The sequence below is a fragment of the Physella acuta genome, unplaced genomic scaffold (assembly GCF_028476545.2).
Source record: "Physella acuta isolate Inbredline_101_S28 unplaced genomic scaffold, ASM2847654v3 ptg000023l, whole genome shotgun sequence".
Lineage (NCBI taxonomy): Eukaryota > Metazoa > Mollusca > Gastropoda > Physidae > Physella > Physella acuta.
Window position 1 is genome coordinate 34828 of NW_026731543.1, and position 27622 is coordinate 62449.

Genomic DNA, 27622 nt, shown 5'->3' on the forward strand with positions numbered 1-27622 from the left:
TGACTGATAGAATCTATTCTGATACAAAGTGCTATACCGCGGTGGTGAGCTGTAGCTGGTTAAATACAGATAAATGCCAGACGCTAGTGACTAGTATTTAGTACGAGGTAAATGCAACATCAAGTCCATTTCAGCTACAGATATATCGGCCAGTCACTACTCCTATTATTTTTTTTAATAAAAGAAGGGAAAAAAGTTATATTTACACACACACACAATTACCAACGTATATTTGAAAACTAAATGAAGCAATTTCAAATCAGCATACAATATATGTATCAATATTACCATGAGAAAACCTTTCATAAAAAAAAAGCCTGAATTATTTATCTGAATTGAGAAAATGTTAACTTTATGTTTGTTTCTATTTAATTTTTTTTAAATGTAAATAAGTGCTGCAAGAAAATTTAAAGAAAAAATCATTTCTTAGAGGAATCTTTGCTTCTTGAAATTGGTTTTCTTACTACCTTCTATGTATTAAAATTTTAAACAAGGTATTTTTCTGCCACTTCTTTTAGTAAAATTATTCAACTAGCACTAAGCACAAGGAGTAGACCAATGCTACCTTGGTTACTAACATAAGACAATCTAAAGAAGACAATAATGAAATGTGGAAATGTACATAAATCACTTGAAATGTAGAAAACTTCCACCAAAATTCTGGTGTAGGCTACATGCTTAGTACCAGCCTGGAATATAACTAATGATGAGAATGTTTCATTACTTACAGATGCGTTAGCTCTTTCACTTTAAAATTTAGGGATCAAAGTTGTAATTTTTTAAATTCCCTAACTTGAAAAATGTAAATACAATAGACAACAGGTGAGAGATGAACCGTCCAGGTAAAAATAGAATTGAAATATTTTGTGAGTTCTGGTTTCTACTGCTGACCTGGGAAGAACACACATTTACAAGGCAGAAAGTCTGAAGGAGCTTGCATGTTCATGGCAATAATGCTGTCAATAATATCAGGACATGCTGCTCTTTTCTCAACTAAACCAAACGCAAACTGGAGAAGATTAGTCTGATAAAGACAAGGTTTTAGAAGATTAGTCTGATAAAGATAAGGTTTTAGAAGATTAGTCTGATAAAGACAAGGTTTTAGATTAGCCTGATAAAGATAAGGTTTTAGATTAGTCTGATAAAGTCAAGGTTTTAGATTAGTCTGATAAAGATAAGGTTTTAGAAGATTAGTCTGATAAAGACAAGGTTTTAGATTAATCTGATAAAGTCAAGGTTTTAGAAGATTAGTCTGATAAAGTCAAGGTTTTAGAAGATTAGTCTGATAAAGACAAGGTTTTAGAAGATTAGTCTGATAAAGACAAGGTTTTAGAAGATTAGTCTGATAAAGACAAGGTTTTAGAAGATTAGTCTGATAAAGTCAAGGTTTTAGAAGATTAGTCTGATAAAGTCAAGGTTTTAGAAGATTAGTCTGATAAAGACAAGGTTTTAGAAGATTAATCTGATAAAGATAAGGTTTTAGATTAGTCTGATAAAGACAAGGTTTTAGAAGATTAGTCTGATAAAGACAAGGTTTTAGAAGATTAGTCTGATAAAGACAAGGTTTTAGAAGATTAATCTGATAAAGACAAGGTTTTAGAAGATTAGTCTGATAAAGACAAGGTTTTAGAAGATTAGTCTGATAAAGACAAGGTTTTAGAAGATTAATCTGATAAAGACAAGGTTTTAGAAGATTAGTCTGATAAAGACAAGGTTTTAGAAGATTAGTCTGATAAAGACAAGGTTTTAGAAGATTAATCTGATAAAGACAAGGTTTTAGAAGATTAGTCTGATAAAGACAAGGTTTTAGAAGATTAATCTGATAAAGACAAGGTTTTAGAAGATTAGTCTGATAAAGACAAGGTTTTAGAAGATAAGTCTGATAAAGACAATGAAGACAATTGTTACACAATATACTTTAACAGAAAAAATTTGAATCCAAGTTTTTAAAAAAATCTAAAATACCTATGGAAGATAACCTCAAAAATAAAAATGTTTGTAGCTGTTGCAGCCTATTTTTTATTGAAGCATCAGCCGCTTCAGTTACCAGATGTATGGCCAAGGTGGAAAGTGAACAGGAAGGCTGGTTACAAGGTATTTGCTTTTAAACTAGTAGCCTTTGTTTATAAGATTTCACATGGGATTAATGGGAACCAATAAAACAATATTTGTTTCAATTTTAATAAGCATGTAACTCAATGATAAACTGTACATTAATAGCTTAAATAAAATCATTATATACAGTGTCTTTCTATACAAATAGTGGTTGATATTTATATTATGATAAACAACAAATGAGGTTTAATTTAAACTAGGCGTTGTCTAGCAATGGAGACCCTACAAAGTTTGTTTTTACAATTCCCAAGTATCACATTTAAGAGGAAAAATAACATGAAGATTGCTTTGGGATTTTCTTACAACAAATTTTTTAAAATTTGGGGAAATCATTTTTTTTCCTATAAATTCCTTCGGACAGTATTTTGGCCCTAGAAATCTGGTGCACCAGGAATCAAAACAATTGTTTTGAAACAATAAGAATTTGTTGGGGGGTTAAGGGTCCTTCTCACACAAAACACTCAGTGCCTTAGATTTATGTTTGTCACATCAGCACTTGATCTTACATGTTTTGCAGAGCAAACTAAATGTGCTAACCCGACAGGCTTGTGTATCCCTGATTTCTAGGGACAACTCAACTAAACTTCAACAAGCATCAACTAGTAGATTCCATTACATTACTGAACAAATCCATGCAAACTTGAACCAGCTGTCTGTATGGGTGGGTCTAGAGCTGGTCAAAATGTGAACATGAGGCGCAGGGATGGAGAACACAACCTTAGACTGTCATCTTTAGACTCTGCTGTACAGGTAATGTTGAGCCTCGACTCAGCCGTGGATTTCTGAAAAGAGAGGCCATCTCAAAAATGTATCTTGTACAACAGAAAATTATAAAATAACAATTTTCATAAATGGTGCACATTCTTTAACATATATAAATTACAACTCAGCATTTAATAAATCTGTAACAACAACAAAAGCAACACATGTTGAATTACAACAAATTTCATCTTATCTATGTTAACATAAGCATCCTGAGTTATGAGGGTAAAATTACAACACAATTTTAGCAATATTTAGTGACATTTAGAGAAATTGAACATGTACGTGTTATCAAATTAAAACAATATACTTTTAATTAGCCAATTTAAACAAAGATTTAACAATAATTTGAAATATATATGCTATTGATTACTTTATTTATAAGCTTTTTTGTTTGTTTTCAAAATGAAGCCTATTTTAAAATCAAAATAAACAATACAAAAATATAAACATAACAAAATAAAAATTCAAGAATCAAAGTGAACTAAAGACCAAAACAATTGTAGCCAACAGAAAGGCACCAAGGCTTACAACCCTCATGGTTTCTTACCTAAACTGAATTCAACAAAAATTCAACTTGCCATTTTCAAAGACATTTTTTCCTGACCTTCCTGATAAAAATCATACAAGACAAGGATTTATATACTTGTATTTGTAAATGATGTTTATAGAGACATGTTGTAATCTAAGTAGATTTATTATGTTCATTTTAAGAATGAGAAAAGCTGATTCTTGTCATCTTTAAAAAAAGCTGTTTTAAATTTAGTTCAAAACTAAAGAATAAATTATAACATTTATCTGCAACATAGAACAAGCAGTTAGGTCTCCAAGTGCATAGAAAAAAAGAATGCAATATATTGTGGGTATCTAACACAATTCTAAGCCACCTAAACTACACAGGTGAACATATTCCTTAATGAATGCTTTAGTATTAGTGTAGGACAAGATACAGATTTTAACAACATCACTAATCTTACACTACAATATGCTGTATACAAAAAGGTATTTCTGGCAAGTCAAGTTATCAAGTCAGAAGCCAAAAAGACACTAAAATAATAACAAAAGTAGTGAACAATAATGTCATGTTATTGTAATATTATGTTCTATTAGTTTTCTGTTGGGTGCGGTTAAGAAATTTAACATAAAAATGAAGCTCTTGCCTGGCCATACAACTTAGCACATGTGCTGTAACATATCGCAGTGAATGCAAACATATTAACAGATTTAAGCTACAAACGTGTAAGAATTAATACAACAACAAGCTACTCAAATAGAAACTACTTATGATTACAAAACTAATCCAACAGACACAAAGAAGGTATGCTAAAAGTGAACCACCTTAGGACCCAATATAATGTAAATGGCTCATGCGTTTAAGGTCAGACAGCGTTTTGTCCTAATACCAGCACTAGCAATTAGCTCTGACCTGGAAATACAGGCAATCAACTGTTCAAGTGGATAAGATTGAGAGTGCATACAAAGTTAACAAAATGCAGTTCAATAAATGTAGAAATAGCTCTACCTCTGCTGACTGTCACCTTCATAATAAGGGAAAAAATTTCATGAATACAAACTTTTAGAAAATAGTTACATTATTATAGAGACTGACATTTCCAGCTAGATACAGAACAAATGAGTAGTTCAGCTTGATGCTAGGTTACCCAAAATACGTTTTTTTTTCAGTCAAAATAGGAGAATGAGTCAAAGAACTCTTTAAATTTTAATAAAAAAGTGTTTGAAAGTCTATTATTACCTGGGTGAATTAAGAGGGCTTGTTCCTGTCTTACTCCGCTGATCATCTTTGGCAAAATTTCGACATGTTGCTAGTTTGGATTCCAGAGCCTAAAACATAAGGTGAATTTAACATTAGTGAAACAGTGGAAGGTAATCACAGACAGTTTCATTAAAGCAACTTTGGCATTTGTCTTATTTATACACATTTGAAGGTACAAGAATGCTATCAAAAATTAATTTTTTAACAAGCATTGGAAATTATTGCTTTAATATGGCACCTTCACCCAGCAACATACTGATAGAGTTGGATGACTAAAATAATTATCCTGGCTGTTCAATTTACAGGACAATTTTAATCTCAATTTTTTTTTAAAAAGTAAAATTTATATAAGCCTAAATTATGTATCATGCAATGATCAAGATTATTAGTAACTGGATATTATTATTAATGGTTTATTCATAAGTACTAATTAGGGGCTGCATGTGCATGCTAAAATTATTATACATAAATAAAATAAAATCAAAGATGTTTATTGTGTATGATCAGTGTATGTATTACATTATTTTAAGAAATCCATACATTACTAATTTATTTTCAGTTTTTTTTTCAAAACTATTTTTAATATACTTTTTGTATTAGAACTAGCTTTAGTAATTTTTATTAAATTAGCTCGGTGCATATGATCTTTTATTTTCAATGAATTTATGACTGAATAATAATGTAATAATAACATTGCTTAATAAATGTGAAGTTAATTCAAATGCAATTTAAGTGTAAAAATCAAAACATTCCAGATAGAAAAAGATTGCCCAAACATTTTCAAACAGATCACTTTATCAACTTCAATGCATTTAATAAATGGGTTGCTGTCAAGATGAAGTGTAATAGCAAGCTGTATCAAAGGCAAACTACTGCATTTGAAAATTACTGCTAAGTAACCTTAATTCACACTTTTTCAGATATATTAACATCTGGGACAGTTAATAATTAAGGTAATTATTATCCAGTAACCTAGCTCAAATTTTGTCAGATATAACAAATTGTATATCTGTGCCAGTTAATAAGGACCCTATATCAAATTTAGTCAGAATTAACAAATTGCATATCTGTGCCAGTTAAAAAGTACCCTATATCAAATTTTGTCAGATATAACAAATTGCATATCTGTGCCAGTTAATAAGGACCCTAGCTCAAATTTTGTCAGAAGTCACACGATGCATTTCTGTGTCAGGTAAAAAATAACTGCAAGTATTGGACAGCAGATGCACAGGCCCAAGCAGTTTATGCAGAAAACAAGCAGTGGTCCCATGACACTGGCTACAGGATTCTAATTACTTTGGATAACAACTATACCGAACTGTCTTGGTCAATATTTAAATGTGGACAGTCAGATTTTAATTCCACAGAGTTACGCTGCCACCTTCCTGAAAACTGAATGGAAGACAGAATTGAAGGTTAAACATTCGTGACAATCTGGTTAGGCCCTGTATTTTGGTTTGGAGTTTTTCCACTTAGTAGTAAAAAAAGTATATTTAAATGGAGCATACATTTATTGAAAGTAGCCTGTCTGACTGAACGCACCACAAAATGAGTATAAATGTTGTGTCACTATTCATTTATGAAACTTAAGGGTTAAATATATTTAATTTTTTCTTTCCTTTATTTTTTATATTTACTAAAAAAAAGTTATGAGTTTAAACAATAAGACTCAAATTATTTTTTTGACATTGTAAGGAGAATAAACTCAAATAAATTTTTAAAGACACCCCTAACCCACCAATAATACACAGATTTTTAAGTAACTAGCAAGCCAGAAGCAATATTGTACAGTTGTTTATGGAAATACATAGTTCCAATGTTAAAAAACAAACCAAACCACAAGTTGCTGAGGTGATATTTTAAGTCTTTGACCAGCAGTGCTGGGTGAAGGCAGATAGTTCCAATAGAAAAATATGAGCACAGCCTATGTATGAACATTACCCAGCTATGAAGGAGTATGTTGAAGCTTTAAGTACAGAGTTTGGTGCAAGCTGAGCTGAACTTACCCCAACTTTCCTCAGTAAGTCTCCAACAATATTGAGTGCTGATATCCTTGCTGAGGGTGTGAGAGGTGTACCTGTGAGACCCATACCAGGTGTTGATGGCGCTAGAACAGAACATTACAGAGGCATAAGGAGAGGAATCAGATGAAAAATTGTCAACATGATGTAGCAACTACAGCTTCAGACACAATTAGTTAAGAAATCTAATTGAAATTATAAAATATATTAACTAAAAAAATAAAAATAAAATGTGTGACATTGTGATACCTCGCCCCATTGGTGTGGTCGGTGTGGTAGGAGAGATAGCTTGTGCAGCATAGCCGCTATCCTGCATTGGTAGAGCTGCCACACCCAGAGAACCATCTCCGCTGGTTTTTAGTGAAACATCTTGATGTTTCTTGACATCAATTTCTGACTTCAGGTCTGTGGGAACAAAATTATGTTCAAATGTAAGTTATGAAAATAGATTTAAAAATACTATGTTCAATTTACAGGATGAACCCTTAACATTTTATACCACAATTTCAAATAAATAGGTGACAAGCTGAAATTTTTTCTCAAAGTTAAAATTCTATCTTAGTAATGAAATATATAAGTATTAGCTCTTAGCTCTTAACAATATTCCTTCTAATGAGCTTGAACCTGCATGAAAAATATTTTTTGGATGCACTGTTCTAAAAACTACTTATACAACTTAATACAGGGTTATTTGAATTTTACAAAATAACAGCATGGCAGGTTTACACCAACTGAGTGCCGCACAGCTTGTTGGTCACAAATGATTTAGACACCCACCTCTAGCTTCATCCTTTAGCCTTTGGACTGTTTCCAACAATGCACCTTTTTCATCCAATTCACTTTCCAGGAAAGCATTTCTTTCAATGGCCTGAATAAAGAACCAGAATTAAAAACTTGAAATCTCATTTAACAATACAATTACAATTAAATTTGAAGCCAAAGTGACCTGGCTGATTAGACATGCTGGTTTAAATAATAATAACGAAGTACCACATACATTTAATAATTTAAACATAATAATATATCAAAATGAAAAGAAAAAGCATTTGCACAGCATTTACTTACTTAGGGTAGGCATTAACAACAATTATGATAATATATAGTTTGAAGTGTGTTTTAAACTTCTATAGCTAATTTGTACCTGATTCAATCTTTGTTCAAAATCCTCCAATGAAACAATAGTTGCTCTGCAAAAAAAATGTTAAGAAACATTAAATTTTTTTAAAGATTTACATTTTTCTGACTAACTACTGCACAAAGTGAATATTGGTAAAGTGATGTGTAAGTTACAAATTATAATATCTATTTTAAACCGAAATTACCTTACATTTTGATCAAAATCAAATAGATAAGTTAAACCCAGTAAGTTGCAAAGATTTACCTCTTGGCTCTTTCTAAATCGTCATTGTCTTGTTCAAGTTCTCGTATATATTTTTGAAGTTCATTTTTGTGTGCTTCAACTTTGGCAAAGTTATCTTCCAGTTCAGTTATTTTCTTATGGCTGTCTGCTTGCAGCTTCTGTAACTTTTCCTACGAGCAACAAGATTTTAAACAGCTAGAACTATATTCTATTCCTCAAAATTTCAAGCTTAAATTAAACCATGATATGTTACCTTCAGAGAGTCGCATTCATTTTGTAGTCTTTCATTGGCTAAGCTAAGCTCTTTATTCTTTTTCTCCTCATGTTTAAGCTGAGTTTCCAGCTCCTGTTCCAGCTCCTGACTGCTGATCTGGAACTCTTCAAGTTCTTCTTTTGTTTCTTTCAGGCTTAAAAAGGAATAAATTCAGAATGTACAGCATTCTATAATTTAATAAATGAAAGTGTAACTGCAGTGAGGTAAACTGTTTAAACAACAGAATCTCCAAATGCAAGGGAAGTTATAAGTGATGTGTGTAGTAGAAACATAGTATTGTAATCCTAATATATAAAAGCCCATGTGCGCACTTCTCTCTCTCTCTCTGTCCGCAAAATATTTTCGCAGGATATCACATCAGAATCTTCAGCAATATATGGAGAACTTGAAATGGACATTTGTTGAAAATAATATGGTAGAAGTTTTAAATGTATAAACAAAATTTTATTTAAAGAAGAAAAATAAAAAATTAAGGCATATTCGAATGTAGAAAAACAGTTTTAATTATGCAACCGGAAAAGTGTTCATAGTTGAGACAAGAAAGCCGAAATCGATGATGTCACATGTCATATGTTTGAAGTACGGAAAGTACACAAAACCAATGGCGTCATCTTCCAATTTTAGAATACAAAGAAATTAACTATTTCATTAAAATTTGATTTAAATCTATAGATTTACTTATCAAGGTGTAATTTATGAAATTTATACAATTTGCTCGGCCAAAACTAATGCAAATTACTTAAAAAACAACATAAATACCATTGAAAAGCAGAGTTTTTAAAGGAATCATTTACGTCTTTTAATCAATGTGTGCATTCAATATGGTGTTGTGTTGACTAATTATGTATATAATTTGGTTTTATTTTTTCTACTAGGTTTTAGTAGCCTATGTTATTTTAAATGTGTCGGACTTTTAGCTATTTAGTTATTTCTTTGCTTTGTCACTAATATCGTTAAACATGTAGAAAAGCAAATTGCGTTTTGACCAATAACTATTTTATAAAATATTCTTCTGAAAAATGTAGGCCTATAAAATATGTAGACCAATAATCCATGTGAAACGGGTACTGACGGCTAGTATTCTCTATATTATGAGGATGTAATCACTAACTATAATTTTTATGTTTAATTTTCATAAAGTACATATTAAAATATTCATAAAATGTGATTAAAAAAATTTAAACTGAATATTTATTGTGGGCTCTTTCTTAATTTAACCAAGATAGATTCTTTAGCAAGTGAGAACTAGAAATAAAGGAGCACATGTCATAAGTCAATCTAATCCAACTTATGCAGTGACACAGCCAACATTTTACAGATAAAATAAATTTCAATATTGTCAATACAATAAGAATTAAATAAGAGCATAAGAAACTAAAAAATAAAAAGATAACTTACTCTTGTTTATACTGGTGTGCAAGATTTTTCCAGTATTCAATTTCTGCATCTTTTGATGCAAACGTCCTAGGAGCATCCATTTGTATGCTCTCAGATGTAATTAGTAGGTTCTCAGCTCATTAAATCAACTATATTATTTACATTCACGAAACTGTGTTACTTTATACCAGTAAAAGTTCTTGGTAGCGTAGGTCACTGATTAGAGATTATCTTGTAATTAACTAGTTTTGCTCTAACTCTGAAGTAGTGAGAAGTATTCCAATAAACGTTTATACTGTAAAACAAGAAATGCAGAAAATAAATCAAAATCTTTCCATTTTAGTAGATAAGATAAGGTTCACAATAAATAAAAAATCAATCTATGCTTACAATTTTTAATTGTTCCTAGTAAACCCTAAAACAGTATAACTTAGGCAATCTGATATTGTGAGTAATCATTACCAAATAAACCATTCCTTTTTTTAAAAAAAAAACATGTATTCATACATATATGCTTAAACAGCAAACTTGATTTTTTTTTTCTCTAAATCTGGATATAATTGCAAACTCACAAAGCAAGATAAGGCTTATTTCTTTAACTACCAGAGATACTATTTGAATATATATTTAAAATACATTAATACAGCAGCATTTCTTCTTCTTCTTCGTTCTTAATTTTTAGTGTTAAGGGGATCAGGATTTATCTGCCAGTGGGTTCGAACTCGAGACTTTGTTCGAATTTATCAACCATGAGCTTTTTGCCGACTCGACCACGCCTCCAACACAATTAAGCGTTACGTGTCAACTGGTTATGCGCCATTGAGGCCATTGACTCCGATTTCAGCCTGCTTTTCTTTTTGGATTTGCTTCCATAGCCTTTGTCCAACCAAGAACAATCTACAAGGCAGCAGTTTTTTAATTTTGGAGTTGTCTCTCCTAGAAGAGTGGCTGTCCCCAGCTAACGAGCCTCATCTGCCCGAGGGTTCGAACTCGAGACTTTTAGGTTTAGCAACCATGAGCTTTACAGACTCGACCACGCCGACCCCTAGCAGCATTTAAACAGAGGAATTGAATAGCCAGGTACTACAGATCGTTAGTTTTTGGCCTGGTGAAGATTATTTTGCTAAATCAGTAAGCCCACCTGACTCTAATAAATATAAAATATATAAATTAGTCTAATGCTGAAATTTAAAAAAGTGGTGTAGGTACTATTTGCATTGTTGATATTAATGCGATCTTTATTAAGTTATTACATTTTTCAATACATATTGGGAATATAATTAGCCGTATACATCTATCTTTTAAACTGCATTTTAAATTAAGGAATTTTAAATGTCTTTTTTTAATCACATTCAACCTGTGATAAGTTTTGGTGCAGAGCAAAAACCCACCAACTATATCTAATGGACTGTAATCGTGTAAGAATCAACAATATAAATGCTGCAAATGTAGAGTAGGCCCTACTTGAAAATAATTTTTTGTGTTTGAGGCTACATTTTTATTTACGTTTATCAAGCCTGCTTTTTCACTTAAGTAAAATAAGCATGGATAGGTTGTAAAGAAACTCTGTGATAGATTTTCTGTAAAACCCAATTTTTAGTCATTTGTACTCAAAACCTTACTAGGATCACTAGGTATTAAGTAGAGGAATCTTTACTTTTTTTAGGTTTCCATTACCACATAACAGAACAAAATTCCTCAAGACTCAACTAAGACTTTAGACTAGGCCCTAGATCTAGACATCTAGTCTAACTCTACTCTAATGACTCTTAACTCTTAGGCAGTCTAAGGCCCAATCAACTGATGTGGGTCTGCTGTGTTTGTGTTGTTGCACACACCGTAGTCTGTAGAACTAAATATAAACTAGGGCATAGGGGTAATTAATCAATTGTTTCCCAAGTTGAAATAAATTAAAACTGCTAAAAATCATAATAATTTAATAAAGTTTAACAAAGCTGATCGGCCAGAAACAATTTTTATTTGGTAGGATTTGTTGTGTTTTGTTTGAGAGATTTTCATCTGTTGCTGTTGAAAAGAGGAGTGATATTCTACTTTTCTAGAATCTAGGTCTAAGTCAAAAGGTACTAGGTAGATTTAGATTATATATATATTAAGACTCACGAAGTGTATCGTAGATTTACTACAGAAAGAAGATTTAAAATATGTAATTAAAAGGATTATTTTTCTCTTAAATTGAAAGTGAAAATAAACTATCTATGTATACGCCATTTTAGCGGAAGTGATGCTAACATTTAATTTTAAAGTGTTTGTTATATAAGCCAGATTTAAATAAATATAAGGCTAAACTTGGGGATTTAAAATAGCGTTTAGGCCCAATGCCTAATCTAAAATAGCTTTTACAAATGACATAACATAATTGACATAAACATATTTGCTGGCAGATAATCCTCGCCTTAACTAGGCCTACCTACGCCTCACATTTCCCCATTTGAATGTTTTTCTACAGCACTATGATCAAAGTGCCAAAATACACATGTTGGCCAAAAGAAGAAAACCAATTTTTAAAATAAAGTTTAAAGCGCCTTTGTTGTTATTGTTATAGGCCCTACCTTGCTTAATTTTTTTTTTTGTAGAAGTGTTCATGTTTAGAACTTGTACCTACTCAAAGCCTACTAAATAGGAGTTGGCGTTGTCCACAGAAACATAATGTTTAACTATTTTTTTTTACGTTTATTGAAAAGAAGCGAATTCAAGAGCAGTGTAGGCCTATATGCAACAGAACTATTTCTTGGTCTATATCTAATTCTTCAAATAACATTTTATGCATTTTGGGATGATAACTTTCCATATTTTTATTTTTATTGGACTTTACTCAAACATTAATAAAGGCCTACACAATATTTGAGATGGGGCATAACTGATCTATGATTAGTGTCATTATTTACTTTTTTACTTCCCTTGACTCGGTTTGGCCAATTAAGAAATACTCAATACAACAAAAAAATTTAAAATGTTAATGTACCCCATTGAAAAACAAAATGTTTTTGCTGCGCATGTAAATATTTTGTTGACATGGAAATGTTTATTCAAGCCATTGAAAAAAATGTTTCCTAAATAACAAAACATTTTTTAATACCATACACACACGTAAAGGGACCGTTTCCAAGGCCATGAGCAAATAGTGACGTCATTTTTATACCAAAATAATCTATCTGAAAAAGGTAATAAACCTTAACGTTTTATCCTTTGATCTCATAACGTCACACATGAATAGGCACCCTGACCCCCCCCCTCCCATACACACACACATACACATCTCTATTAAACACGTCACACAAATATTGAGCCCCATTCCTGCCTACCCATTTCCTAAAGTCTAATCATTAATTAAATATTTATAAGAGAGGACTCGACATTATAGCCGCTCGTCCTGTATACAATTACTCCCCCGCCCCCCTAGAGGTTGCCACGTTTTTAGGGTAAGGCAAAGGCGAGTGCTTTAAAAGGCGCCACATTGTACACTATATATAGGCGTATTGTGTTTGTGTAATTATACATGTATGTGTATTAGGCTATATGTAATTATGTATGTGTTTATGTGTTACTGTTAGCTCTATATCTTTAAGTATCCTTCATCTTCGTTGTATTCCACAAACAGTCATTACGATACTCGACACATGTAGTTTAAAAGAGGGAAATTATCAAGCCGCCCAATATAAAGACAACGAAACTTACAGCGGACTGTACAAAGTTAACTCTAGCTAATTGTTGATAACTATCAGAAATGTGTTTGTTTTTTTCCAGACCTGGCTTGTTTTAATTTTGTAATTGAATATCTTGTCTAATGTATAGTCCTGGGCTATCTTGGAATACTAGAATATTTTCACTAGCATTTGTTTACTTATTGTTTTTCATTTCACACACACACACACACACAAACACACACACAGACATATATATATATATATATATATATATATATATATATATATATATATATATATATATATATATATATATATATATATATATATATATATATATATATATATATATATATATATACATATATATACATATATATATACATATATATATACATATATTATCCGCCCCTGTCCTAGACTCTGCTTGACCCTCTCCCCCCCCCCCCCCCCAACTCCTGTAGACCCCACTGATGACACAAATACTGAACAGCTGTCTGTTATCTATCGAAGTCAACGTGACATCTGATTTATAAAATCTTAGCTGGAATTCACTTCCCGAATTCACCTGAGAATACGGTCATAAATTAGTTGGAATACACTTTACACCAACACCTGCCATCGTGCTTGTGTTTATCAGTGTGTCGATACAGAGTCAGCTATTTGACTCCGTGCGTCAGTGTGTCAAAAATGATCACGTAGGACTTATAGGCCTACGTGTGATAACGTGACATGAAGAGTCAGCTACTTGACTCACTGCGTCACAAATGTTCACGTTGGGCCTACACGTGTAGCCTACGTGATAGCGTGACATTAAGAGCTACTTGACTCACTGCGTCACAAATGTTCACGTAGGGCCTACAGGTGTACATGATGGTGATATTTGACCCACCGCGTCAATATATCCCGCACATTTTTTCTCTCTCTGTTTGAAGTTGATTTTAATTATTCAGTTTACCCTTGCGTGGCTTATAGTAATGGTCGACTGGTTGATTGATAAAAGTAGTAGCTATCTAACAACACGCACGCTGATCTATGCATAACTTTACATGGATATGTGCATGCTAATTTTCTGGCGGTCTCCATAATAAAAATTTTAATAAATGTTATCTACCTACGTCACAACCCTCAGAACACATTGCACAGCGTGTCATACTACTCCACCCCCTGTCCCCCTTTTCTTTGTATTGTTATACACGTATTAAACTATTTAAATGTTATTTCGTATGCCTGCCGACATAAAAACTTAGAAAGTTTGGCATGAAGTGATATTTAAGGAAATCATAAATAAAAATCTAGAGATGATGATGCCTTGTAGATATAGAAACTTTCGTCAGCTATATTCGGTATATAGTAATGTTTTTTAAAGGATGGGGGTGGGGGCAGTGGCGTAGCGAGGTCGGCTGTCACCCGGTGCGGCACTTAATGGTGTCACCCCCCAGAGGCGTAGCGACCCTTCCCGGGGACAAACTTTCAAGTTTTCGATTTGCACCCCCTCCACTCAAGCTTTCGATTTGCACCCCCCCCCCCTCAAACTTTCGATTTGCACCCCCCCCCCCCCCTCAAGTTTTTCTCTATATATTTTGCTTTTTTTTTGCTTTGATGTCACCCCCCTAAATGGTGTCACCCGGTGCGGTCCGCACCCCCCGCCCCCCCCCCCCCTCGCTACGCCCCTGGGTGGGGGGTATATTTATGATGTCTTCTAATTTTATTTTCCATTAGTTATTTAATTACCGAAAGATTAATTGTTTCTTAACCGTGCTTTAAATGCTTTACAATCTTGAAAAGTACCTGAGCTGTTCATGACTGAAGTTGCGAATGACAGTTTTACTTGTTGAAATAGCTAGCCCTGTGTAAAAGCCAGATTTTTAATAAGAGATATGTCCACTGAACTGATCTGATAAATATATACTTTTAACAGTGTCCACCCCCCGAAGAAAGTCTACCGCCCCCCCCCCCCGAAAATTTCAAGTGCACCCCCCCCCCCCCCGGAGAAAAAAGTCTGGAAGAAACACTGGATGGTTGTCGAAGGGGTGTATTGACTCCCCTAGATTACAGCACCGGGTGTCACCTGAGCTAGTGACGCCACTCTATCTCATCGATATATAACAATTTATTTAGCTATGTATCCATGACAACACCATCACATTCCCGTCACAATTTTGCAAAAAGAAACAACAGTTTAAAAATTGTGTGACCACTGTCCATTATTGCGTCAACCTCCTTGATGTGTATCCGGCAGTTTTACCAGAGGGAATAATAACTTTTCAAAGACTTTGGTTTTTGCTTGTGTGGCACCTCAGAGTTAAATAGAGGCTACTTGTTTTTTTATTTTTTTTTTGTTTCTTTTTTTTTTAAATAAACGTTCATGTTTAGAAATTAATATGATGCCAAATTTGAACAAAGGGCCGGCTTATACTATTTCTGAATAGACGGAATTTCCTAATTTCGCTAAAGCCACAAATGTGAATGTAATAAAATAAATATTACTTTATTGTTTGGGACTATTATTTTATTCCTGCTATATTTCTTCGGTGTCTCTGATCTCTGTAAGCTTTTTTCATTATCTTTTTATTGATAACAAATTAAAAAGAAATGTGTATCGGCAAACTGGTAGGCGTATTACACAAAATAGGAGGGGTAGCAGTTTGTTGGGGGGGGGGGGGAGGAGTAGCAGTTTGTGGGAGGGGTAGCAGTTTGTGGGAGGGGTAGCAGTTTGTGGTAGGGTAAGCAGTTTGTGGGAGGGGTAGCAGTTTATGGGAAGGGTGGCAGTTTGTGAGAGGGGTAGCAGTTTGTGGGAGGGGTGGCAGTTTGTGGGAGGGGTAGCAGTTCGTGAATAGGGCTGGGCTGAGAAGTGGGAGGGGAGGGGGGAGTTATTGTGTAATGGTGGCATTAGATGAACTATTACAAACGTGACACCAAACATATAAATACATTTACTATTGTTAAGATAAGCTTGAAACGTATTACTCTGTTGAAACGTTTAAGATATATATTAGTTGCCCAATTAAAAGGTCGACGTTATCTGTTCTGTATGTACATCATAATATACCTAGTCGGGGCCATGTCTTACGCATGAGCAAAAGAAGACTCCCCAACATGGCGCTGAAGTGGACTCCGCCTGGAAAGCGAAAGAGAACATGGAGGAGAGAGATGGAAGAAGAATTGCAGGCAAGACCTGGCATGAACTAAAGTGGCTCGCCCAGGACAAGGTGGAATGGTGGGGATTTGTTGCGGCCCTATACTCCACAGGGAGTGATGAGGATTAAGTTAGTAAGTATACCTAGCCGCCAAAAATGTCATTAAAAACGTCATTCTTCGCCCCCACCCCCGAAGAAACTCTGCTCCGAGATATGACATGAGGGACAGAGGGCCCTAAAGAATACCCCCCCCCCCCCCCCCCCCCGTTTAAAATTTTTTTTTATTACAACAAGCAATGGGTTTGTTTACTTCCATGGTCCATGCTACTTCATTTGCTTCATGAGATTTCAAACGCTCCTTCATATGCTTCATGAGATTTCAAACGCTCTTTCATATGCTTCGTGAGATTTCAAACGCTCCTTCATATGCTTCGTGAGATTTCAAACGCTCCTTCATATGCTTCATGAGATTTCAAAAGCTCCTTCCTTCATATGCTTCATGAGATTTCAAACGCTCCTTCATTTGCTTCATGAGATTTCAAACTCCGTATCTTCTCAAGCAAGTTAAACTATTACTTCAACTCGATGACGTGTCCCCCAGTTAACCCACAAAGCCCACGCTCAACACAGACGTAGACTGTAGACACCAGTTTAACCCCGTCCTTGGGATGGCGACAGCTGCGGTTTGTCAATGAGACTAGAATAGAATATACACATACACCCAACAGATATCCAAGCCATTCACTCACATCAAATCTCTTCCGATGTCGATTTTCTAAAAAGTTGAACTCGGTGAACAACGATTTACGGAAACAAATTATAGATCGTCAAAATGTTACCTATGACGTAGCGAATGTATTATTAAAAATGTCTTCCGATTTTATACAATTATCATTAATAGATACTTTAAAAGTGGCTTTTAACTAAGTTATCTTTCAATTCAAAAATGAATTTTTTTAAAAATGGTTTCAATGAAGAAATGATTGTTAAATAAAATGCAGCAATACTGACGATGTACACGTGGGCAGGGAGAAACGACAAGCCGGCAAGTCTAAATGGAGTGAGTCACGTGACCAGACCGATGACAAAGCCACGTGTACTCACGTTCAAAGCCAATAAAGATTTGGTAGATAAAATATTGATGTCATCGCAGCCTGTTACCCTTCAAAGAGCTCATTACAGCAATTAGAAAGAAATTGTTAATCGGGCCGACCCCTCTCCACGCTTGGGTGAATTCGACTTCGACAACAATAACTCCAAAGTTAAATTTTAGTTTATTTAAAAATAGTTTTAAAAATTGAGATTGCTATTGTGTTTATAGATTATGTCGACTAGGAAGTATACTTTGAAAAATTTTGAAAGAGTTAATAACTATAATATAGTTATTTATTGATATATTACGTGGTTTGTTTCGTGTAAGGTCTGGTCTGGTTCTTTCATCTTTCGTATTGGTTGTAAATGATGTTGCAACAGGAAGTCGTTGTTCTATGTCTTTAGGGGTTAATGGTGGGCTTCTTGAGGCTTAGGGTTCTAGGTCTTTAGTAAGACACAATCTTGGAGCATCTGATGAAGTAATCTTGGTTAAGCGTTATATTTTAATTTATAAAAAAAATGGCAAAAATAAAACAATATAAACAAATATAAAACAATAACAAAATACAAGTTTGGCCCATTTGATTTGCCAGTTTTTTTCGTCCTGTGTCGTGTGAAGGCAAGACGCTTATATTTAATCACAGATGAAGCATGGTTTCAGTCTTTAATGAAGCATAGCTTAATTCACAGATGAAGATTTCCCGATGAAGCATGGTTTTATTGCCTGACGAAGCATGGTTTTAATCGCTTAGGAAGCATGGATTCAGCCTTTAATGAAGCATGGTTTTAGCCACTGGTGAAGCATGGTTTTATTGCCTGATGAAGCATGGTTTCAGCCTTTAATGAAGCATGGTTTTAGCTACTGGTGAAGCATGGTTTTATTGCCTGATGAAGCATGGTTTCAGCCTTTAATGAAGCATCGTTTTAGCCGCAGATGAAGCATGGTTTTAACTGCTGATGAAGCATGGTTTCAGCCTTCAACGAAGCATGCTTTTAGCCGCAGATGAAGCATGGTTTTAACTGCTGATGAAGCATGGTTTCAGCCTTCAACGAAGCATGCTTTTAGCCGCAGATGAAGCATGGTTTTAACTGCTGATGAAGCATGGTTTTAAAGAGGCCAGGGCTGTTGCCATGGTGAATCGTTATTTTAAAAAAAAAATACCTGGGGGTGGGGGTAGTAACAAAATTCTGTCTCCAAAATATGCAAAGTCAACTGGCGGTGTCATTTGTTTTGTTTGAAAGAGATGTCTGCTTGATTAAATTAATTAATTCACAAAAATTATGTAGGCCTACATGAGTAGGTGCGGCTGGAAGGCGATATGTGGACACATATGAAGTGTGAATAAATAATGGACGTGTTATTCATATTGTACTCTGAAATTGATGTGCACGAGTAGCCCTCGAAAGTACACCTAACAAATACTTCACCTGTTAGTGTGTAGCATTTTATTCAAAGGCATTTCTGGGATGTACTTTTGCGCTATGCTGTGGGATACACGCCTCTTACGTAAACATACACACGTGTCACAACTTAACACAGCCCGTACCAAGGACGCGAGGGATATTTTTTTAGAAAAAGGGGGCCTTTAGATCGTGGTCCATAACAACAGGGTACCACGTGCAGGGGGTGTACTGAAACCATGGATGTACGGCAGGTTTTAGTTAGTGAAAGCTTTCAAACAAAGAATGTTGGCCTGCGTGGGATGTTGTTTATTGCTAGGCTGTCTGTTTGTAGTTTAGTGTAGATTTGTTGTAGTTTTGTTAGGGGGATAGTTGTTGTTTTGTAGATGTGTTACTGGCTGTGAGGGTGGGGATTTTTAAGAGAGGCCGGAACGAGTGAATCCAACAACACACAGTTCAAGTTCAACTATAATTGTTCTTTATTAAAATGATATATATGTTCAAGTTTCTACCTAACTGATCTACACTGTACTATTTACTTCTACCACTGACTGTTCATACCACATGCTACCTACTACTACGCACTCCCATGACCAATCCTAACACTAACCAACTGTTCCGTAGCTCTACAAATTACAACCGTCTCTAACCACTACCTAACACCTTCTCTCCTCGCTAGCTAATCATCTTCTGCTGGCCTATCTCTCTACTGACCCACGCCTCAGTGGTCAGCTGACCGTCCCACGTGACCGGTCAGTCCTGTGCGCCCATTGGCCTCTCTAACCAACCAACTAGGCCTATGGTCTGTTTCTGCTATCTACCTATATCTGCTAAACATGTCTGACGTAATCTTGCGTCATCACACTGGCTGATATGTTTTTTATTGTAGATTTGTTAGGCCCTGTTTGTTGTTTATTCTAGACTTGTTAGGGGCCTGTTTGTTGTTTATTGTAGATTTGTAAGGCTCTGTTTGTTATCTATTGTAGATTTGTAAGGCCCTGTCTATTGTTTATTGTAGATTTGTTAGGGACCTGTTTGTTGTCTCTAGCAAGACTTGATTGGCCTATAGTTAGAGTAGATGTAGGGTTGCTGTTAAAGTTGGTGAGATTAGCTTATCCCGATGAGATTAGCTTATCGTTGCTATACATACGAAGCTTGGTTTAGAAGATATAAGAATTTTGACACTATTTATCTATGCAAAAAAATAATGGGAGAGTGAGGGGAGGATAGAAATGTGAATGGTGAGCTAAAGACACATACATTACACAAAGTGTGCTGAGTTGTGTTCGGTTGTGTTACCGCGTCGAAAGCAGATTGAAGGACGATAAACACATGCGCGATTTCATGCGTCAGTGATCACAGGAGATCAGACGATAAAATCAGACTGACGCTTAAAACACGCGAAAAGCTGCTCACTCAACCCAGCCTACACATACCTCACAAAAATACACAACAGCCCCCCCCCCCCCAGATACAAGCTTAAGATCTTTCATTAAAACAGCTAAAACGCCACAGCCAAATGACGCCATAAGCCCCCCCCCCCCCCCCAGCACGTGCCATGACCTAAGCCCCACTCCAAAACAAGCTACAATCAACAAGCCCTTATTTTTAAATCCCATCGCTTGAATTTTATCGTTGCACGCCTTCTTACTGAAGTACTCACAAACCCCTTTAATACAACACGCCTTCTTACTGAAGTACCCACAAACCCCTTTAATACAACACGCCTTCTTACTGAAGGACCCACAAACCCCTTGATATAACACGCCTTCTTACTTAAGTAGCCACAAACTCATTATAAAACGAGTCCTCACTAAGGTAGCTACAAACGCCTTTTTACTGAGGAACCCACAAACCCGTTATATAACACGCCTTCTTAATGTAGTACCCACAAACCCTTTAATATTACACGCCTTCTTACTAAAGTACCCACAAGCCCTTTGCTTATTCACGTGCAAGCCATTACATAAATAGTCCAACCTGAACCTCCCTCTCAAACCCCTTGTTGTCAACTGTCTACAAACCCCAACTCAGCCTTTACTGCGTCTGCCGTCACTCGTCCAATAAAAGCACTTTAATTTTGTAAAATTAGAATGTATTGACTAAATCAAAGCGTGTAAAACAAATGTACTTGTAATGAGCTCAATGAACCAGTTATCTAACGTGTACAGGTACAGTTACTTTCTCTTCAACTTCGTCAACGTGTAAGTTATGCATGTAACTTTTTTTTTAAGCCCCCACACGGCTCCCAACACCCTGGGCTCGTCTATTGGCCGGCACTACGTCAGATTCTCACCTCAGATTTCACAAAGGATTTGCGCGCCTATCCGACGCGTGAGCTCACATGCCAATGGTCACCTTAACCTTGAAGACCCCCCCCCCCCTCCGCACACAAGGTCCCCCCAGTCGATAACTCCACGCGTGCAGCCTATCCTAACTCAATTTTTTTCCCTTTCAGAAAGCAGAAGCATGTTAGGCCTCCGTACTGCTGCTGTATAAAAAAAATTCTTTTCATCGCTTTTATTTTCTTTCTTCTTCCTCATTTACAATGCATACGGAAAAGATACGACGTACTTGCGTTTTCAAGGTTTTTTTTTTTTTTTTAAATATGCCCACTCTCCATGCATGCAGGCAAAGCTGAAGTCCATGGTGTTTTTTAAATCGATAAAAGGTGAATCATCCTGTATGATCATCATTGTGGTGATGGTGAGCTTTGATGATTCACCCACTCTCAACACTCTGAGAAAAAAAAATAGCTGTTGGTTTCACTGGTCCATTCTTTTGCATCAAAGAGAGCGTCGCAGAAAAGCCTAGATTTTATTGAGGTTTATTTCCGAACAGGCTTCTTTCCCTTGAATGGTTAATAAAATATTTTCAGTTTTCATTATTATTCTTAATTAGTGCGAGCTGAAATGAAACCAAGTTGATATTGCTACTTTAATTATTCATCTGTGTATCATTTAGATAATCAAAAATAAAATTTATTTAAGATTTTTTTTTTAAATAAAAAGAATATTGAAACAACGTATTCAAAATAGAAAAACAAGAATTATTATATGAAACAAACTTGTCTTTGTTCTTGTTTCCCAAACTAGAGGATTAATGGAGCATAGATATTAAAAGAACTTGACCCAGCTGTGCCGAACATAAAACGATTTCAGCTCATAACTCCGACTAAGACTGGTTGTATTGGGCGGCCATGGTTGTGGATTCATTCATTGTGTGAGCCGCAGTCTCCATTGTGTAGTGACGCATCACAACAGCAACTGGTTGGTGAAGACAAGTGGTCGGCACACAAGTGTTAATGACAGTCATCAGTCGGCCATTGAGGGGCGGATTGATACAGGTCACACCCACTTGACTTGCTGGACTAACGCTAATTCAACTCACTAAACAATCAACTTACTTGATCCATAAACAATATTGAAATACCAGTAGCGCAGATTATCATTCAAATATACCAGATATAAATTATCATTTACATATCCCTGTGACAAATTATCGGTCATATATCCCAGGGACAAACTATCATTCAAGTATTAAAGAACAAAAAATTATCATTCAAATATCTATGACAAAAGATCATTCAAATACTTGTATCACAAATTATTGCCAACAAAAAAAAAATCATTAAAATATCCGTGTGGCAAATTAATTTTATTTTCAGGGCCGCATAAACGGTCGAGTTTTAAAGAAATGTTTTTAAATCAAATGCTGTGAAACTGTGAGAGGTATATTTTAAATCAAGATTAGCCATGCCTATATTTAAATTTTAGTCTCACTAAAATTACTTATTGTTGCCTTCAAACTCACGACAATACAGACAGTCAAAGTGTAATCTCACTCGACAATTATAAACAATATTAGTAGTTAGCAGCCTTACTTACAATGTAAGGACCGTTTAAAGCGCCGTTTTGGTATTTATATGTATCTGCATGGTGTGTATAACATCATTATGTGGGAGGGGGGAGGCATCTTGTGCAGTAATTCGTAATATTCTGCTAGCAGTTATTTTTCTACCTTCGACATATATAGCTGCACACATGAAGCTGTACATATTTATGTAGCTGTACACATAAAGTTGGACACATTTAGTTGGACACATGAGTTTGGACACATTTAGTTGGACACATTTAGTTGGACATATGATGCTGGGCACATATAGCTCGACACATATAGTTTGACACTGTATTCCACATATGTAGGATGCTAGACTATCGATACTTAGCTACCTCGTTAGTCACATGTTTTATTTATCCTCCACTGTAAAAAAAAGGCTAAAAAAATATAGGTAAAAAAATACCGATTCAACAAAGACCTTTTAGCACTTTTAATACAACATAGCCTCACCAGAAAGACATATCACCATTTTTAAAACACGTAATCACCCCATCAACAGAGAATTTTTAAAATATTTTTTTTTGAATACCCTACAAAAATCACCTCGGCAGCGAAGACTTTTTTTCACTACTAGACGCATACCACAAACAGCACAGATTCACCGTAGCAAGAGATAAACATGAAAACCTGCTAATTAGTAGTCAATTACCTGTAACCACAGCCACACCTGCCAGGCAAATGGCTGCACCTGAATGCAGTAGGTCACACACTTGGTAATGTGTTTGTTGATCTGTTTGCTTTAGCCATACCACGTCGGTTCCACATACGGATACGAATCGCACTACTTATTAACCCTAACCTTAATCCAAACCAAAATGACGAAGAATCGCTCTACTTATTAACGCTAACCTCAATCCAAGCCAAAATGGTATGATCATCATAACACTAACAAGCTCAGTGAATGAATGTCTTATATACGGTCAGAGTTTCTTTCAGGTATCTCTTCCGAAAGAAATAGAATAAATATAGAAAAAAATATACTTTCACCTGTGTTCGCCCGCCCCCCGTCGGGAGAAAAAGGTCTGATAAAAACAACTGTGTATGGCATTATTATGTTTATAATCATTGTCCATAAGACCCCCCCCCCCCCAAAAAAAGGGGGAGGGGGGGGGACCGGGGAAGGTTGGGCGGGAAAAGTCACAGGAAAAAAATACAGAAAAAGGTCATAGTTTTAGCTAGGAAAAGTCACAGAAATAAAATCACAGAAATTTTTGTTTTAAATATTTAATATATATTTTGATGTAGATGTTGAGAATTGTAAAATTTTGGGTATTTATTAATAATGTGCGTGGGTGTTTTTTGTGGGATATTAATAATATAACAATAATAAGTAAAAATACTACAAGATAATTTACACAGCAACCTAAACGCTTGTTACAAATTTAGTTAAATACCCGGTAGAAAAGTTACATCATTGTGTTTTGCATGTTTTTTGTCGTAGGCTTTTCCTTGGTCGGCTTCTTCTCAGTCTACCTTATCCTTCCATATTGTGTGTTGTTGACGTTTTGCGACAATGATAGCCTTTGTACCGTGTCGGCTTCTGATTTGATCCTATGCTATTTTATGTAATGAACGTGAAATTGTGGATAGTACGGGTGGTTGAGCTATTGTTGCTATGAGTTGAGGGCAGCAAGTCACATTAACTACGACTTTATGCCATTTCAAGCTAATTTAATTTAGTATTTAAAACACGACGAAATCCAAGAAGGTCGGAACATTCTATTAAATATCATATTTATAACGGAATTAAAACAATCATACGTCATACTAAATATTTATAGCGTTATAAATATTACTATACGTATACAACCTACGCACATGTCTAAAATGATTACATTACATTTAAGTTGTTTTGCACTTTCTGAAAATTTAATACATAATAGTACCAAATACCCATTTGTGACTTTTTTCCTGTGACTTTTTTCTGTTTTTTTTTTTTTTTTTTTTTTTTTTTTTTTTTTACTTTTTCCTCAATCTTTTTATTTTTTAAAGCACAGTCATTTTATTTCATGTAGGCACATTGCTACAATGACCCCGGGTGACCTGACATGAAATGTGTCTCGCTCGTCATGAGATGTGTGGGCAGGGTGAGAACGTTACGCAGTCAGCACGAGCCTACCTTGAACCAGAAACCAGACACGAGAAACAGCTAGCGCCGAGGTTTTAGGCGAGGGTGGGTGTTTTCAGGCGTGACCTTGTAGAATAAAAGTGCAAAGTGCCAGTCGAAATCAAGGCTAACACCTTTACCGTGTGTATGCCTACTCTAGATAAAATACATATAAAACATAACGCACTTAAATATACTTGAAAAATAAGGAAAATGCTCATACCTCTTTCGTGCGTTCTCCTGACAAAATTAAAGCATAATATACTTGTTTAATGACTTTACTTATTTACAACGAAATACAAAGAAACGAAGACGGTCGAATGAAGCAAAATAACTGTTAGCAGAATTATACGAATTACTGCACAAGATGCCCCCCTCCCACATAATAACGATGTTATACTCACACCACGCAGGCACAAGTAAATACCAAAACGGCACTTCAAACAGTGAGTAACGAAAACTGACACACCCTTTTCAATAACATAGCGTTAAACTATTACAGAAAACGTTTGTATAAACAGTATATATATATATATATATATATATATATATATATATATATATATATATATATATATATATATATATATATATATAATGTTGTGTGTATGTGTGTGTGAATGACTGTGTGGATCGCGAATTTCAAACTAGTTTTACAACTAAAAAACTGTAATTTTTAAACCTATCAATAACAGAAATACCATTCTTAAACAGGTTTATGCATCATTCTTGACACGCCCAACTGATATAGCTAATAATAAAAGTTTGTCTACGGGAAACTCGAGTGTAATATTTGCATATTCGTAGCCATGGGCGGATTTTTAAAACCTTGTTTGATTTTCGTGCTGCAAATTATGTAGAATGTGAATTTCATTTGTGATCAAGTTAAAAGTTTGAAAGGCTAAATTAATATTGTAAATGGACGTTGATGTGGAAATGCACAAGTTTAATCCCCCAAAACAATTTTGCACATAATAATGTCTACCGTTAAGATAAGTCAGATGACAAACATTGCTGTAGATTTCTGGGGATAAATAACAATAACTTTTTTTCTCAAAAAACTAACAGAAAGCTAAAAGAATAAGTATTATATGCCTATAGGCTATAGGTTTTAATAATAAAATTTTACCTAGACCTATATATATGATCAATTTACTCGAACTTGTTGGAATAAAATAAGGTATTTGCGAGCGGGGAAAAATATATATTCGTAAAAGGATTTTAAAAGAATAATAATTTAAGAAATATAGGCTACTCAACGATGGTTAAAAAATATTTAAAAAAAAATAAACAGGATTCCAGCAAAACCCACTTCTTTTGTCTCACCCCCACCCCATCCCCCGCAAAAAGATCAAAGTTATTGTTATCTTGTTTTGACTAGGCCTACTTGCTTTATGTACTTCTAGGTTTATTTATTATATGATATACCCGTATTATTCTTTTTTATAGGCTTGTTTATATATATTTTTTTACACGTGTAGACTATGACAAAGGGGTAATCGTATATTTTTCCTTACTTCGATGAATATTTTGGTTGAACATGATTCACTATTTCCAAAGAAACTTGATGTTGAAAAGATGTTTTAAGAATACATAAAAATAGTGTAAAGAAGGCCTTTGATTTTGTTTACAAATTCTTCAATCAGAGGTCACTGCTTCAAAAGTAGGTGACCGAATTCTGCTAGTCAGCATAAAACACTGTCCCGCTATTTTCAAATACGAAACTGCGGTTCTTGCCGTAGTTGTAGCTTCCTCGAAAAACACATGACCTACTATCTTTACGAACACCTCAGCATGACGACTGTTTCCAAAATTACATAGCTAAAAGAAACAAGAAGTACACCCAGTTTCGCATGGCTGCGCATTTTAGAAACTTTTATACATCTCGCTTTCTTAAATTATTTGAAATACAATATTCGAAAAATGTCCCGATTAAAAAAATCACTTTTGACCAAAGTACTATCAGCAAAAACATGGCTAAATAAACTTCTGTATAATCCAGTTGTTTATGCGATTTCATTTGATTATTATAGATCTAGAGATATATATTTAATACTAATAGGGTCTTCACTAGATTAAAAATAATTGTACATCAATATCTATAAATATACAGTAAAAAATAAATAAGGAATAACCATTCATCTGTATCTATATTTCTACCTCCTTTAATTATTTATTTCAAGAAAAGTGTACCTGTTATATAACTAGGCTATATTTATTATATCTAGGTCCCCAATAAGTAAACTAAGATTTTAGTAAAAAATTAACATAAATCTTTATTTATTTTGTAAGAGGAGCAAATTAATGCATTTTCACTTTTGGCATTAATTAATAAAAGAAAATGAATATACATTAACAACTTGAAAATTGTTAAATAAGTGGATACAATATGTTAAGGGCGAACAAAAAAAAATGATAGCCCTCTAGTTAAATATGTCTTCCCTTCCCCTAACGTTTCAATATCGACCAACAGCGACAACGGTGGCTTACGCGAGAAAACGTCATTGAACTTCCTTGGTCGCACAACAACAAAGAAAGCCGCTAGATCGACTCTTTTAACCGTGGTCACAGCGTGCTTTGCTGAGTCATCACATTGGAACGTCTCGCGCGAACTCATACGGAGCTAGAGTCGAT

At 34.7% G+C, this 27622-nt stretch overlaps 1 protein-coding gene across 5 annotated transcripts; it reads right to left on the minus strand.

Moving 5' to 3' along the window:
- Nucleotides 1-1896: 1896 nt before the first annotated feature.
- Nucleotides 1897-11931, minus strand: LOC131940711 (nuclear distribution protein nudE homolog 1). 5 transcript variants are annotated; one of them, XM_059299475.1, is made up of 12 exons: nucleotides 11805-11931; nucleotides 9705-9978; nucleotides 8286-8439; nucleotides 8054-8202; nucleotides 7814-7859; nucleotides 7450-7540; nucleotides 6922-7077; nucleotides 6658-6758; nucleotides 5966-6043; nucleotides 4631-4719; nucleotides 4216-4303; nucleotides 1897-2897 (listed from the first exon to the last, which is right to left on the minus strand). In XM_059299475.1, exons 2-11 carry the CDS (start codon nucleotides 9782-9784, stop codon nucleotides 4243-4245), a joined length of 1005 nt encoding a protein of 334 aa, XP_059155458.1. In that variant the 5' UTR covers nucleotides 9785-9978; nucleotides 11805-11931; the 3' UTR covers nucleotides 1897-2897; nucleotides 4216-4242. The 5 variants fall into 5 exon arrangements, with proteins under 5 accessions (XP_059155458.1, XP_059155481.1, XP_059155472.1 ...); XM_059299498.1 differs by lacking the exons at nucleotides 4216-4303; nucleotides 5966-6043 and adding an exon at nucleotides 3428-3488; XM_059299489.1 differs by lacking the exon at nucleotides 5966-6043.
- Nucleotides 11932-27622: the final 15691 nt, after the last annotated feature.